Source organism: Astyanax mexicanus, chromosome 1 (genome assembly GCF_023375975.1).
Source record: "Astyanax mexicanus isolate ESR-SI-001 chromosome 1, AstMex3_surface, whole genome shotgun sequence".
Classification (NCBI taxonomy): domain Eukaryota; kingdom Metazoa; phylum Chordata; class Actinopteri; order Characiformes; family Acestrorhamphidae; genus Astyanax; species Astyanax mexicanus.
Genome location: NC_064408.1, coordinates 123,252,501 through 123,268,002, shown reverse-complemented (window position 1 = coordinate 123,268,002; position 15,502 = coordinate 123,252,501). Strand labels below are relative to the sequence as shown.

At 40.9% G+C, this 15,502-nt stretch overlaps 1 protein-coding gene across 11 annotated transcripts in view; it reads left to right on the top strand.

Annotated features, from left to right (window-relative positions):
* The window catches only part of LOC107197168 (NACHT, LRR and PYD domains-containing protein 14-like), a 412,286-nt gene that overhangs the window by 287,666 nt on the left and 109,118 nt on the right, over window positions 1–15,502 (top strand). For all 11 annotated transcript variants that reach the window (XM_049468087.1, XM_049468099.1, XM_049468098.1 and 8 more), the window contains 5 exons: window positions 3,315–3,363; window positions 3,652–3,841; window positions 4,155–5,946; window positions 7,596–7,769; window positions 8,134–8,307. In XM_049468087.1, coding sequence (XP_049324044.1) covers window positions 3,315–3,363; window positions 3,652–3,841; window positions 4,155–5,946; window positions 7,596–7,769; window positions 8,134–8,307 — 2,379 coding nt within the window. The remainder of the gene's footprint in view (window positions 1–3,314; window positions 3,364–3,651; window positions 3,842–4,154; window positions 5,947–7,595; window positions 7,770–8,133; window positions 8,308–15,502) is intronic.

Here is a 15,502-nt window from a genome sequence, read left to right as displayed (position 1 = left end):
AACCTTACCTTGTAGGATGACAGCACGCAAGCGCGGGGAAAACCATAGCAGCATCAGGAGAAACAAACGGCCTACCAAAAGCCGGGCCAGGCACGGCAGTAGCTAAACAGGAGGAGGAAGAGGCCATGCAGCAGAGGACCCAGGCAGAAACACACGTGGCAGCGCAGCAGCAGATCCAGCAGAAGCGCCAGGTAGGGCAGTAGCAGCAGCAGCAGCAGCAGATCCGGCAGAAGCGCCAGGTAGGGCAGTAGCAGCAGCAGCAGCAGCAGCAGATCCGGCAGAAGTGCCAGGAAGGGCAGCAGCAGCAGCAGCGGCGGCAGATCCGGCAGAAGCGCCAGGTAGGGCAGTAGCAGCAGCAGCAGCAGCAGATCCGGCAGAAGCGCCAGGTAGGGCAGTAGCAGCAGCAGCAGCAGCAGATCCGGCAGAAGCGCCAGGTAGGGCAGTAGCAGCAGCAGCGGCGGCAGATCCGGCAGAAGCGCCAGGCAGGGCAGTAGCAGCAGCAGCAGCAGCAGATCCGGCAGAAGGGCACCAGCAGCGCAGGAGCAGCAGCAGCAGCAGATCCGATAGAAGCGCAACAGCAGCGCAGTAACGGCGAACGAACCAGGAGCGCGCTAGGCAGCACAGCAACAGTAGAAGATCCAGGCAGGAGCGCGCCAGTCAGCTCAGCAAAAGTCAAAGTTCCAGGGAGAGCGCGCCAGAAGGAGAAAGATACGGGCAGGTCCGCGCCAGCCGCAGCAGCAGCAGCAGAGGCCAGGGGAGGCGGAGCGAAGGCAGAGGGGCCGGGTGAACCGGTGCTCAGTTACAACCTGCCACCCTTTCGAACCGTGCTACTCTAGTACACAAATAAAGTAAAAAACGCTAGAAAAAGCCCCATATTCAAACATGCGTCAGCAGGAATACAATAAAGCCGAAACAAAATATCGGAGGACAGTTAAGAGTAAGGAGGGGAGACCACAACTTAACAGAAAACCACAAAATAAGAAAACAAACAATGGACCCGCGCATGGGCACTAGCGTCGAGAAGCACATCTCGACGGGTTGCACAATACGACAGAACACTGCGTTACAGGGAGAGGCAACCCGGAAGCAGATCCACAGCGCTCTTCGACGGCGACCAAACCAGAGTCCGAACTCCACGCCGAGACAGCGACCGCCTGAAGGACCGGGACAGCTGGGGCTTATCGCCGACAGCGGGCTGGGGCGGCGGCGGGACAGAGCAGGAGGGGGTAGAGAAGCGGGCCGCCAGCCAACAAAGCGGCCAGCAGTAGGAGGTCAGCAACAGGAGGCCAACACGAGACGCCGGTCGAACACACTAGAAGCGAGAACGGGACATAAGCGAGAGAACTGCGGACAACGTCAGTAAGAACGACCATCAGCGTCTGAAAGGCAGCAAAGGTACTGAATGAGTGATCTTATTTAAAGGCAGAGGGAACAGCTGATTGGATAGGTAATTAGGTGACGTAGCATTGGAGTCTTTAGTAGAACTTTCGCTGCGCTTTCATTTCCATTTCATTCTTTGTTTATTTATATTTATTTATTAAATCATTCATTTACCCTTACCTGCACTTGTGTCCGCCTCCTCGTCTCCCTGCCTGGGTATTACGTGACACAAACAGTGCACATGGTTGTAAACCATAGGTCTTAATAATGGGTATTGTAATGTAAATAAAAGGATGAGTATTAGATTTGCTAAATTAAATTGTTTTCATATCAGAGGTATCAATTAAATAAAAATGCTGTTCCCTGGTGCTGGTTGTTCACCTGGGAAGGGGACAACAGTTATTGTACAGTGTGTTATGTTTTGCAGACTAGATCATTTTTTGCTTTATTTTATATGTCAGTATAAATGAGAATATTTTAATGTGCTGAGTAATTGATTTTAACTGAGAACTTTAGTTGAGGAAAAAACACTAGTGTAGATCCATATTCCACCTTTAACAACCTGGAAAGGAGAAATGTGCCATCAGTTGTTTGTGTGTGTTCATGTGTGTGTGAGTGTGAGAGAAAGGCACTTGAGCACAGTGCCGGTGTGTCATCAGTTCGGAGGAAAATTAAACGTGAATGAAAGTAGATGGCTTGATGGGTTGCTTGCTGGATTAGCGTCTGTGCCAACTGGCCACACTGATAAACAGTGCAAGTAACCAAGAGCACACTCACTGATAACATCATAGACTTGTCATCTGCCAGTGTGATCGCATGGTTAGTCTATGCTAGCTCACTGCATAGTCATTCTCAATGTATGCAGTGAACATGTGGAGTAAAGGAATTTTCATTGTTGTTTTTCCCCCAGTGATTAGCATTCTCGATCACATCAGCTTGCACATCATTAACACAGTAATTAATATATTATCATAGACAATATGTATCACACACCCCTAATCTACATATAGAGACAGTAGCGTGATATGTTAGTACTGTTTCACTTCACTTCAAACGCTCTAGTTGTCTCCTTTCTAATTACATTCACATTGTTGCTAATTGGCACTGTTTATCATTTAATTATATGTCATTATTGTTAATTGTAGAACAAATTAAGCATTGACACAGTGGTTCAAAGCAACCGTTTTTACACGTGCCTCAAAACTTCAGATAAAGGGTCACATAATTGCAAAAATGTTTATTTAATTCGTTTAGTTCATATTTTAATTAAAGGTCTTTCTTTTAGTTTTTGGTCTGATTTTCTGATATTCTTTATTTTCAAGTCAAGTCAAGTCAAGTCAAGAGGCTTTTATTGTCATTACATCTGAGTACAGGTACACAGTGTAATGAAATTACGTTCCTCCGGAACCATGGTGCAACATAGAACAACAAGCAATAGACAACATAAAGTGCAAGAGTGACGACATAAAACTATAACACTAAATAACAATAAATACAAACGACAAGATAATTTAAAAGACAGGACAGTGCAGTACCGATACGGTATAATAATGTGTATAGTGAGGATAAGGTGCAGAGTTGTGTAACATACTGTAACATATAGAACATATATAATCACAGCAGTTACTGAGGAGTTTATAGTTTTTGAGAGTGGCAGCAAATATTGCTGATAGGAATAAAGACATTTCAGTCTCTGTGTGTGTGGGTGAAGTTCAGTCTTTGTGTGTTTAAAGGGTGGTGGGGTGTTCAGTTCAGTTTTGTGTAAGTGTGTGTGGTGGGTGGGGTGGGGTTCAGCTCTGTCTCTGTGTGTTGAGGAGTCTGACTGCCTGGTGGATTTTATTAGTAATTGCAGCATATTTTATTGAAACAAAACTTTTTTCGATCAGATAATTTATTAAGGTGGATTACAGTGTGGATTTTTTTGTTATTCACAGTAAGAAGAAAATAAACAATTACAGGGAGAAACTGGACCACATATTCAAGGTTAGTTCTAAACCAAATATTTGATGGAGATCTCCCTGATTTCTTTTACATTTAATTTTAATTTCACTTTTAAAATTTTGTAATCATAACCATAATTTATTCACCTGTAGGTTCTGTATAACTGTAATAATGTTAATATTGATGCTATATGATGCTGCTCAGTAACATGATGTTTAAATCCTTTTACACACCAAAGCATCTATAAATCCTTTCCTCCTCAGATCAGTGTCATCATCTCTTCTGTTCTGTAACAGCTTTAGTGATTCTCTGATGTTTGTTTTTAATCAGGAGCTGCAGCAGAAGTTTATCTCTCTAGTGAAGAATGAGCTGAACACATTCAAGAAGCTCCTGAGTCCAGATTACCCAGCATGCTCTGAGAGAGAGGTGGAGGATGATCAGAGGGAGGGGGTGCTGATGATCACACTGCACATCCTGAGGAACATGAAGCAGACAGACCTCGCTAACAAACTACAGAGCAGTAAGAGTTCTGGGTCATGACCCTGGGTACCAACTTAAAGTGCTAATTTATTTGTCAGTGAAGTCCCGAAGGGAAAAACAAAAATGAATATAATTCTGTAATTGTAAAATAATGTATCACAGCATCAACTGTAGTCCTTAAACTTAACTCTTACTGATTTTGTATGGACATACTGAATATCTCTAAATCAACTACAGCTGCTACAAATAAACCATACTACAGTCTTCATTTTAAAGTATTATGTCATGGTGTTGTTCTACATTGGGGTCTAATGCATGATCACAGCTGATTACAGATCTTCCTCTGTTATCAGAATTAACCCCAGCATGTCAACAAAAGCTCAAATCCAAACTGAGGGATAAATATCAGAAAATCAATGAAGGAATCTCAGGCTATGGAAACTCAGCACTTCTGAATGAGATCTACACAGAGCTCTACATCACAGAGGGAGGGGGTGGAGATGTCAATCAGGAACATGAGGTGAAGCAGATTGAAGCTGCATCCAGGAAAAGGCAAACTCAGGAAAGACCAATCAAATGCAACGACATCTTTAAACCCTTACCAGAACAGAACCAGCCCATCAGAACTGTGCTGACTAAAGGAGTTGCTGGAATTGGAAAAACAGTCTCAGTGCAGAAGTTCATTCTGGACTGGGCTGAAGGAGAAGTAAATCAAGATGTTCTCTTCATATTTCCACTTCCTTTTAGAGAGCTGAATCTGATGAAGGAGAAAAAGCTCAGTCTAGTGAATCTTCTTCAGAGCTTCTTCCCAGAAACACAAGAATTAAAACCAAGACATTATAAAGGATACAAGATCATGTTCATCTTTGATGGTCTGGATGAGTGTCGACTGCCTCTGGATTTCCAGAACAATGAGAAATTGGAGGATATAGAAAAGCAAACCTCAGTGGATGTTCTGCTGACAAATCTCATCAAGGGGAATCTGCTTCCCTCTGCTCTTCTCTGGATCACCTCTCGACCAGCCGCAGTCAGTCAGATTCCTCCTGAGTGTGTTGATCAGGTAACAGAAGTGCGGGGTTTCAGTGACCCTCAGAAACAGGAGTACTTCAGTAAGAGGATCAGGAATCAGGACCTGGCCAACAAAGTCTTCACACACATCAGGTCTTCAAGAAGCCTCTACATCATGTGCCACATACCAGTCTTCTGCTGGATTACAGCCACTGTTCTAGAGAGAATGCTGAGTGAAGCTGAGAGTGGAGAAATCCCCAAAACCCTGACACAGATGTTCACACACTTTCTGATCTTTCAGATCAAACTCAAGAACCAGAAGTACAGTGGAAAAAGTGACCCTGATCCTCAGCAGACTAGAGAAAGTATTCTGGCTTTGGGGAAACTGGCGTTTCAGCAGCTGGAGAAAGGAAACCTGATATTCTATGAGCAAGATCTAAGAGAGAGTGGCATTGATATTAAAGAAGTATCAGTGTACTCAGGAGTGTGTACCCAGATCTTCAGGGAGGAACATGAGCTGCACCTGGGGAAGGTCTTCAGCTTTGTACATCTGAGCGTTCAGGAATTCCTCGCTGCTTTATATGCGTTTCTCAACAGAAAAATTCCAAAAGAACAATCCACTGAACAACAAACCAGTAAAGCTTTCAAGCTTTTCAGCAGGTCAACGATGACTGGCTTCCTCAGCAGTGCTGTAGACCGAGCCTTACAGAGTGAGAGTGGACACCTGGACCTGTTCCTTCGTTTCCTTCTGGGTCTCTCACTGGAGTCTAATCAGACTCTATTACGAGACTTACTGACCCCATCAGAGAGGATCTCTCACAGCAACAAGGAAACAGTCAAATACATCAAGAAGAAGATTGAGGAGAGCTCCTCTTCAGAGAAATCTATTAATCTGTTCCACTGTTTGAATGAACTGAATGATCACTCTCTAGTGCAGGAAGTTCAGAAATACCTAAGTGGAGGTGCTGACCGTCGTCTTCATCAGGCCAGCCTCTCTCCTGCTCAGTGGTCAGCTCTGGCTTTTGTGTTGGTGAACTCAGAAGAAGAGCTGGATGAGTTTGACCTCAGTAAATATCACCCATCAGAGGAGTGTCTTCTGAAGCTGCTGCCAGTAGTTAAAATATCCAGGAGAGCTCTGTAAGTATTTTCATTCAGGTCTTTATTCAGGTTTTTTTTTGAACTGCTGATTTTTAGCACTTTTCATTGATTCACAGGTAGATTCACATTATTTACATTGTTACACATTAATTATCCTGTGTGTGTAATAATAATTAAACCCTCACATTATTCTAAACAGTACAGATAATTTATAAATGAGATAATTTCTGTCTTAGACTGATCAGAGACAGCCTTAAGAAAATAGTTTAATAGTTTAGGCAACTTATGTGTTAAGTGTTTTTGGTTAAAATTAATGCACATCCTCTGCAGATACACACTAAAATAGTGCTGGGTTATTTGACTAAAAAAATCACATTTCAGTATGCTTTAGAGAAATGTTGAACAATACAATGTGATGAACATTTATCAGCATTTATTTGTAACATCAAACTCTGCATATTTAAATACTTAATATCTTACTGTACATCCCAGTACAGTACACACTGTTGCTGTTACTGTGAGGCATTAGTTCAATAGGTTTTCTCTTCTACCGGAATTAATCTCCTGTTTATCTCTATAGATATTGTTTAAGATGAACATGAAGGAGTGGTTTGAGCTGTGCAGTACAAGCATTCATCTGCCAACATTTATTCAGCACATTAAGGATTCTAAGTTAAAAAGAATCAAAACCACCTTAATATTTTGAGTTAAATAATTAAGACTCTGTCCTTTTTGCCTGATGACAGGCTATACAATTAAGCATAATTGTACAATGTGTACTTTTCCCTTCGTTATGATAGCAAAGACACACTGACGTGCCCAAAATCAAGCTGCATGGTGTGCATTTGATGCTAAAATAGGGCCTTTAAACAAACAATAAGCACATACTGACTCAAACTATGATTTGAATGTGGAAATCTGTGGAAAAGCACAGCACATCCAATACGAACAATAGCACTCTACATATTTTATGGTATCTTACAGAAAGCACTGATTGATTTTACACACTGTTCTAGTTTAATGTGTGCAACGTAAACATGCTCGCATTTCACTTTTCTGGAGGCAGAATTACAGATTTACACCAATAAACACATTTAATCATTTTATTTTTGTTCTCTTAAAAATATGAAGAAGTGAGTCAAGGTTTATGAAATCACACAAATGGAAAAAACATTTACCTGAAGAATATAAATAATATGATCTCAACATGTGAATAGTCTTATAAACAGAGAAATATTTGTCTGCTCAAACTCATTTCCTACATCTTAGTTCAGCACTTTCCGAAAAAGGTGAGATAAGAGCTAGTAATTTAGGGCTAGTAACAATGCAAAACCACAAAGCATATTTCCAAGCTCTACTCTAAAGCATCATTACTGTTTGTTTGCTCTAACAGATACCTAAAGTTAATAATATATAAATATAATGAATATTTAAGTTTTAAAGGGCAGAAAGAAAAATGATAGGTTCAGTAAATTCACATACCCTGAAAAGCCCCCTTGCTCTTCCTCTGCTTTTTTAAACTTTTTCTTTGTCCATTTTAACTTGTTTCAGTATAAAGAAACACCAGTACTTTAGACAGACAATATATTTTACAGTTTAATTCTGTTTTCTATTATTTGTCTATCCATTCAAATAAAAAATCCTTATTAGGGTTTATTGTAAAATCTGTTGTTTATACTTGTTTTTAGACTAGCTTCATGCAATCTTGGAGTAAAGACGTGTGAAAATATGGGAACAATTTTAAACCTGGAAAACTCCTCCCTGAAAGAGATAGACTTCAGTAACAATGACCTGCAGGATTCAGGAGTGGAGCTGCTCTCTTCTGGACTAAAGAGTTCACATTGTAAACTGCAGATTCTCAGGTCAGTGTTTCTGTGATTTTTGTTTTGAGATTATACAGGTCTAATTGTGAAATTCCGGTGTTTATATTATATTATATTATATACATTATATTATAACAAATCACACAAGAAAAAGTGTCTTGTGAAGGACAAATACAAACTCTCATCGGTCTGTAGTCATCTTAAGAATGTCCAACTTGAATGAACATTTGAGACATATCACACAAAATTGTGATGCACAAGCAAAAAATATTTTAGCTGAAGGTAATGTGAAAAAAAGCGTTTATTGAATCTTAAAGTGCATTATTTCCTTAGTCTGCCACGTTGTTGCTCTTTCCTTCTTTCTATTTTCTCTCACTCACATGTTTTTTTGCTCTGTCTGCAGATTATCTGGTTGTATGATCACAGAGAAAGGTTGTTCTTCTCTGGCTTCAGCTCTGATTTTAAACCCCTCCCACCTGAAAGAGCTGGATCTGACCTACAATCACCCAGGAAAGTCAGGAGTGAAGCTGCTTTCTGCCAGACTAGAGGATCCACACTGCAAACTGGAGACACTCAGGTAGGTCTGAATTGATAATTATTTCATCAACGTATTGTGAGACAAATGAACATGTTTATTTTTTTCTCCGTCAATATTGACTGTTGTGCTCTAATGGAGGACACTTTGCTGTGTGTGTGTGCTTTGCTTCACGGGGAAGCAGAGTGTTGGGAAAGTTAGGTGTTAAAGTTGTGAAACACATTGCATTTTAGGCAGGGGTGCAACTACATACTTTTTGAGGTGTATGCAAACATACTGTCGGCGCCCACTGAGCTTCGAAAAACCAGCAAGCTGATTGGCTGTTTCTCCTGAAAGGCGGAACTTTATCCTTGAACTGGCTCTGTGATTCACGTCAAGAGATTTTCCATTCGCATACGCTGCATACTCCCTTTTTGAGCCACTGATTTTGGGACTTGTGATAAATCTAGTTGTAGTCACCAGGTACAACAGTGGAGCAGCATGTAACCTACATTCTGTCATTCTGTTTTATTTTTGTTTACACGGCCACATTTTTGTATTATGCCATAGCTATCTGTACTAAATGCCAAGTACTTTGTTTTGGCTCATCTTTCCGGTGGTAAAAAGAACCAATGTTTAGGTAATACACTAGAAGAGGTTGAACAGTTTAGCTGTTCCTGGTCATGAAGACAGAATCAGGATAAATTAGGGTTGGGTGGTATGACAGTATTTCGGTATACCACGGTATTTAAATATGGTGACGGTTTTGTAAAATAGTGACAGTATATTAACCATGTGACGTGCCAAATCTACTTTGAAAAACGGGATATTTAAGACATTCTGCGCATCCACAATGAAAGAGCAGTGGGAGGGGTAAGCAGTTGTAGCTCACTGATTGGTTATGGGTTGGGGATTCTCACTGAGGAGATCATACAGCAAAAACTCAATAAACTCTACAGGTTTCACTAATTTTCACCGAAATTATCGCCACAAATAGCCACATTTGTGCTGTAGTGGCAATAAAACCCCAACAACCAACCAACCACCGAAATGATCAGATTTATCCGTTTATCCTGCAGCGTGGGGTGTTCTGGTGTGTGAGTTACTCACAGGTAAAGTTACAGCTGCTTCTCAAATATTTCTCATCTCCTGGTTCTCTACAAAACAAGTTTTTTTAATGTCCTTCACACTCATATTCTAATCCCATACAGAATTCTGCATCTTCCTCAGGGTTTTCTGTCATTATTTCGCGGCTAGCTCGAGCGCTGTAAATATAATCAATTATGCGGACCGTGAGGCGCTGTGCGCTGCATAGCTGCCGAATTCTGACCCCCGCAGAACACCGGCTCCCCTTCGCGTGCAGAAACGGCACAACACCACCCGCTGTTAAACTGCTGTGGTGGAAACAGCGCTTATAAATAAATTAACAAACACGAAAATGAGGGTATTCAATCTGTAATTTCAGTTCGTTGTAGTTTTTTCTTTTAATTACCGTTTTTATTAGTTTCAGTTAAGGAGAACTTTCCCTTTCAGTTTTCGTTTTTTCGTTTGTTTTCGTTAACAATAATACTTTGTTACTTAGGTATATGGTGATTATCAGGGGATAGCTTTATTTAAAATAAAAATAGTATTAAAAATATATTCCTGGAGCCTGGACTCGAGATTTTTCATTACTTTACTCGGGCCGGGTTGGGTCCGGGCAGAGAAATAAAAGTATCCTGCTATTTAAAAGAATGGAAAATTAATAACAATAATAATATAGTTCTGCATACTAGAGATTAGATTGTCTGCCTGAACCCGAGCGTAAACGCGAGCCTGAACGTGAGCCTGAACGCGAGCTAATCCATGCGTTTAAAGCTCCTGGTGGATTAATGGGTGGCACTTCGTGCTTCTTCTACTGCCTACGGGCTGCATGACCTGCAGTCTCTCAGCCTGCCGGTCAGACTACAGTGTCAGCAGATAAATCGCGTGCGTTTTCCTACAGGACAAACCATTCAAACATGCGGATGAGCTCTCCGCACCGATTAAAAAATCACACAGTGCCTGTCTGACTTAAAATAGTTAGATACAGCTATTAAATGAGTAAATCAACTTCATTGAAAATACCAGTGAGTATTTCTGTATGCTAAATAAGATAGAAGGCAGCAACAAGCTAAAAGCTAATAAGCTAATAACAGCTTTTAATAAAAACTAAAAAATAGATATGAAATTGGAAAATAACTAACTAAACTAAGCTCAAAATGCTAAAGGAAATATAATCTAATGAATTCTAAAATATCAAAACGAAATAGTGTACACACAGGTACAAAAATAAAATAATATACATAAAAAAATAACACCAGCCCTAATCAGCAACAGTCTATTTTCATGATTTCCACCTGCAGCGCTGAAACAGCAATGGTGTTTTTGAATGCATCTACACCAATGGGATGTGTCCAGGTAGCTGTGCCGTATGCATTTGGTGCATTTTCAGCTGCACAATGTTTACTTTTTTTCTTTGTTGTGATAGCAAAGACACACTGACACACCTTAATTCAAGCTGCATGGTGTGCGTTTAACACTAAAATAGGGCCCCTTCATTTCTGAGGAGATAAAATTAATGTGACTGAGTTGGCATGTCAGCTTTATTTAAAAACTGTGGTTCTCGGTCCTAACGTGTCAACAGTCTAATAAAGACAGAGATAAAAAAAAAACAATAATAAATCTGAAAAAAAACTGAAAAATATTAAATATGATTGCAGAATAAAATATATTGTTTTTATGTTTACTCTGACTTATATTTCACTGCAGACAGTATGAACCCAAAATATTTCATGTTTAGTTTGCTTAAACTCATTTATTTTTTTATATACATCCATTCATACATCTTATTCCTGCAGCACATTCCAAGAATTTGTGATGAGAGCCAATAATTTAGGGCCTGTAATTGTCCTTTCAACAAGACTATTCAAAACCACTTGCTGCACATATTATAAAGAGATGTCTGTCAAAGAAAAGGGTACAGGTACTGGACCAGCCTGCCTGTATTCCTGACCTGTACGCAGTAGAAAATGTGTGGACAATATAGAAACCTGAGTTAAAAAACACTTCTAAACTTGAATCTTTAAACACTACCTTTATAAAAAGCAGCAGTGTTTAGTCTTCCAATGCTCTGCCTCAAATCACTTCCTCTTCCCTATGTAGTGCACTGTGGGTCATGGAATAGCACCACCTCCACCCACACAGTGTACGATATATCTAAGTAAAAGTCATTTTTACATTCATCAGTATGAAACACAATTCCTTATTTATCATTTAAACAGTGTTTTTTTATGTTTGTATTAGGTTTAAAAGTAGTGCGCTATGTAGGGATCATGATGTGAAATCTTCTTCTCAGGAAGAGGGAACACTGCAGGCTGGCGTTAGTGTTAGAGGAGGACGGGGAGCTGTGCAGATTAAACGTTAGCAGTGCTGCTGTACAGATCTGATGTTTCTGTTAACTCAGTTAGAGCTGGTTTCGGAGACACAGCTCCACAGTGATGTGTGTTAAAAGCTCAACGTTTTTAAGCTTTCTACCGTGATACCAAATAGCTCTACAAAACTCAGTTTAGCGTCAGGTTTAAATAGGTCATTTTACATTAATGTTAAGCTTTCAGCAAGTTAAACCTTATAGAGTTCAGTTAGATTCAAACTAATACACTTTTATTTACTGTTACTGAGAACACACTGCACGGGTTCTTTAACACAGTTCTTTAGTAGAATATAGAGTTCAGTTAGATTAGAACTAATACACTTTTATTTACTGTTACTGAGAACACACTGCACAGGTTCTTTAACACAGTTCTTTAGTAGAATATAGAGTTCAGTTAGATTAGAACTAATACACTTTTATTTACTGTTACTGAGAACACACTGCACGGGTTCTTTAACAGAATTTTGGATACTTCCACACACCAGTCAGATTAGAGAGAGAGAGATATGAACATTAATAGGGTCAAAGTACATTTCAGTTTGTGAAAATGCTGCTGTGTGTGTGTGTGTGTGTGTGTGTGTGTGTGTGTGTGTGTGTGTGTGTGTGTGTGTGTGTGTGTGTGTGTGTGTTTAGAGTGGAACATGGAGGGATGATCAGAATCAGACCTGGATTAAAAAAATGTAAGTTCCCTTTCACACACACACACACACACACACACACAATATTCATACTGCACACTCACCCACTCTTTCACACAAGCACACTCTTACACACACACACACACACTACACACACACACACACACACAGATACTACATAACACTACACACAAACACACACACGCACAAACACACAGACACTACATAACACTACACACACACACACAAACACACACAAAGACACTACATAACACTACACACAAACACACACACACACCCACACACAGACTAGATAAAAACACTACACACAAACACACACACACACAAGGACACAACATAACACCACACACAAACACACACATACTACACACAAACACACACACACACACACACACACTCACACACAAAGACACTACATAACACTACACACAAACACACACACACAAAGACACTACATAACACTACACACAAACACACACATACTACACACAAACACACACACACACACACACAAAGACACTACATAACACTATACACAAACACACACATACTAGATAAAAACACTACACACACACAGACACTACACACAAACACACACACACAAAGACACTACATAACACTACACACACACACAAACACACACAAAGACACTACATACAAACACACACACACACAAACACACACAAAGAAACTACATAACACTACACACAAACACACACAAAGAAACTACATAACACTACACACAAACACAAACACACACACACACAAAGACACTACATAACGCTACACACAAACACACACACAGACTAGATTAGAACACTACACACAAACACACACACACACAAACACACACAAAGACACTACATACCATTATTACATTACATTACATTACATTACATTTGGCAGACGCTTTTGTCCAAAGCGACTTACAATAGTCAAGTACAATGTAAAATAAGTTTAAAGGTAAAACATCTTTGGATAGGGATAAAAGGAGGACAAAGGGGAATAATAGGATAGAGGAGTGAAGGAGAGGAAGAAGGAAATGAGGTTAGAATTAGTTAGTGTGTTAGAGGTGTTAAGAGAGTAAGTGCTCTTTGAAGAGCTCTGTCTTCAGGAGTTTCTTAAAGATAGCGAGAGATTCTCCTGATCTGGTAGTGGAGGGTAGTTGGGGAACTCTGTATGAGAACAGTCTGGATTGCTTTGTGTGAATGTTTGTTTGGTAAAGCGAGGCGGCGTTCATTGGAGGAGCGCAGCGGCCGGGAGGTAGCGTAAGCCTTCAGGAGCGAGTGCAGGTAGGAAGGAGCCTGTTCTGTCATCACCTTGTAGGCGATTGTAAGAGCTTTGAATTTGATGCGAGCATCAACTGGTAGCCAATGGAGCTCAATGAGCAGCGGGGTGACATGTGCCCGTTTTGGCTGGTTGAAGACCAGACGTGCTGCTGCGTTCTGGATCATCTGGAGTGGTTTTACTACACAGGCCGGGAGGCCAGTTAGCAGGGCATTGCAGTAGTCGAGGCGTGAGATGATGACGACCGCTTGCACCAGGAGTTGGGTGGCCTGTTGCGTCAGGAACGGTCTAATTTTTCGGATGTTATAGAGCGCAAAGCGGCAGGACCGAGCAACTGAGGCCACATGGTGCGTGAAGGAGAGTTGGTCATCAACCAGAACACCCAGGTTCCTAGCAACCTTTGTCGGTGAGAGAGAGAGAGAGTCGATACTTATAGAGAATTTGTGTTGAAAAGATGGTTTTGCTGGTATAACCAGAAGTTCAGTCTTTGAGAGATTTAATTGAAGGTGATGCTCCTTCATCCATGAGGATATGTCAGAGAGACACTGCGATATCCGTGCAGAGATTGAGTGATCTTCAGGTGAGAACGACAGGTATAGCTGGGTGTCATCAGCAAAGCAATGGTAGGAAAATCCGTGTGAGCGGATAACCTGAACAAGAGAGGTGGTGTATATGGAGAAGAGAAGGGGTCCCAGTACTGAACCTTGGGGAACCCCAGTGAATAAGGAGCGGGCTGAGGACAGCTGTCCTTGCCACGACACCTTGAACGAGCGCCCAGTGAGGTACAATCTGAACCATGACAGCACATTGTCTGCGACAGCACATGTTTGAGAGTATAGTTAGGAGGAAGTCATGGTTGACTGTGTCAAATGCGGCCGAGAGGTCCAGCAGAATGAGCACTGAGGACTGACCTGCAGCTCTGGCAGTTTTCAATGCTTCAGTCACAGACAACAGAGCCGTCCACTACACTACACATACCACTACACACAAACACACACACACACACAAACACACACAAACACACTACATACCACTACACACAAACACACACACACACAAACACACACCTGCACACACAAACACACACACAGACTAGATAAAAACACTACACACAAACACACACAAACACACACACACACACACACAAAGACACTACATAACACTACACACAAACACACAAACAAACACACACACACACACAAACACACTACATAACACTACACACAAACACACACACATACTAGATAAAAACACTACACACAAACACACACACACACACAAAGACACTACACACAAACACACACACAAACACACACAAAGACACTACATACCACTACACACAAACACACACACACACACACACACACAAACACAAACACTACATAACACTACACACAAACACACACAAAGACACTACATACCACTACACACAAACACACACACACACACACACACACACTACATAACACTACACACAAACACACACAAAGACACTACATACCACTACACACAAACACACACACACACTACATAACACTACACACACACACACACACACACAAAGACACTACACACAAACACACACTACACACAAACACACACACACACACAAACACACACAAAGACACTACATACCACTACACACAAAGACACACACACACAAAGACACTACATAACACTACACACAAACACACACACACACAAAGACACTACATAACGCTACACACAAACACACACACACACAAAGACACTACATACCACTACACACAAACACACACACACACACACAATACATAACACTACACACAAACACACACACACACACACACACACAAACACACACAAAGACACTACATAACAC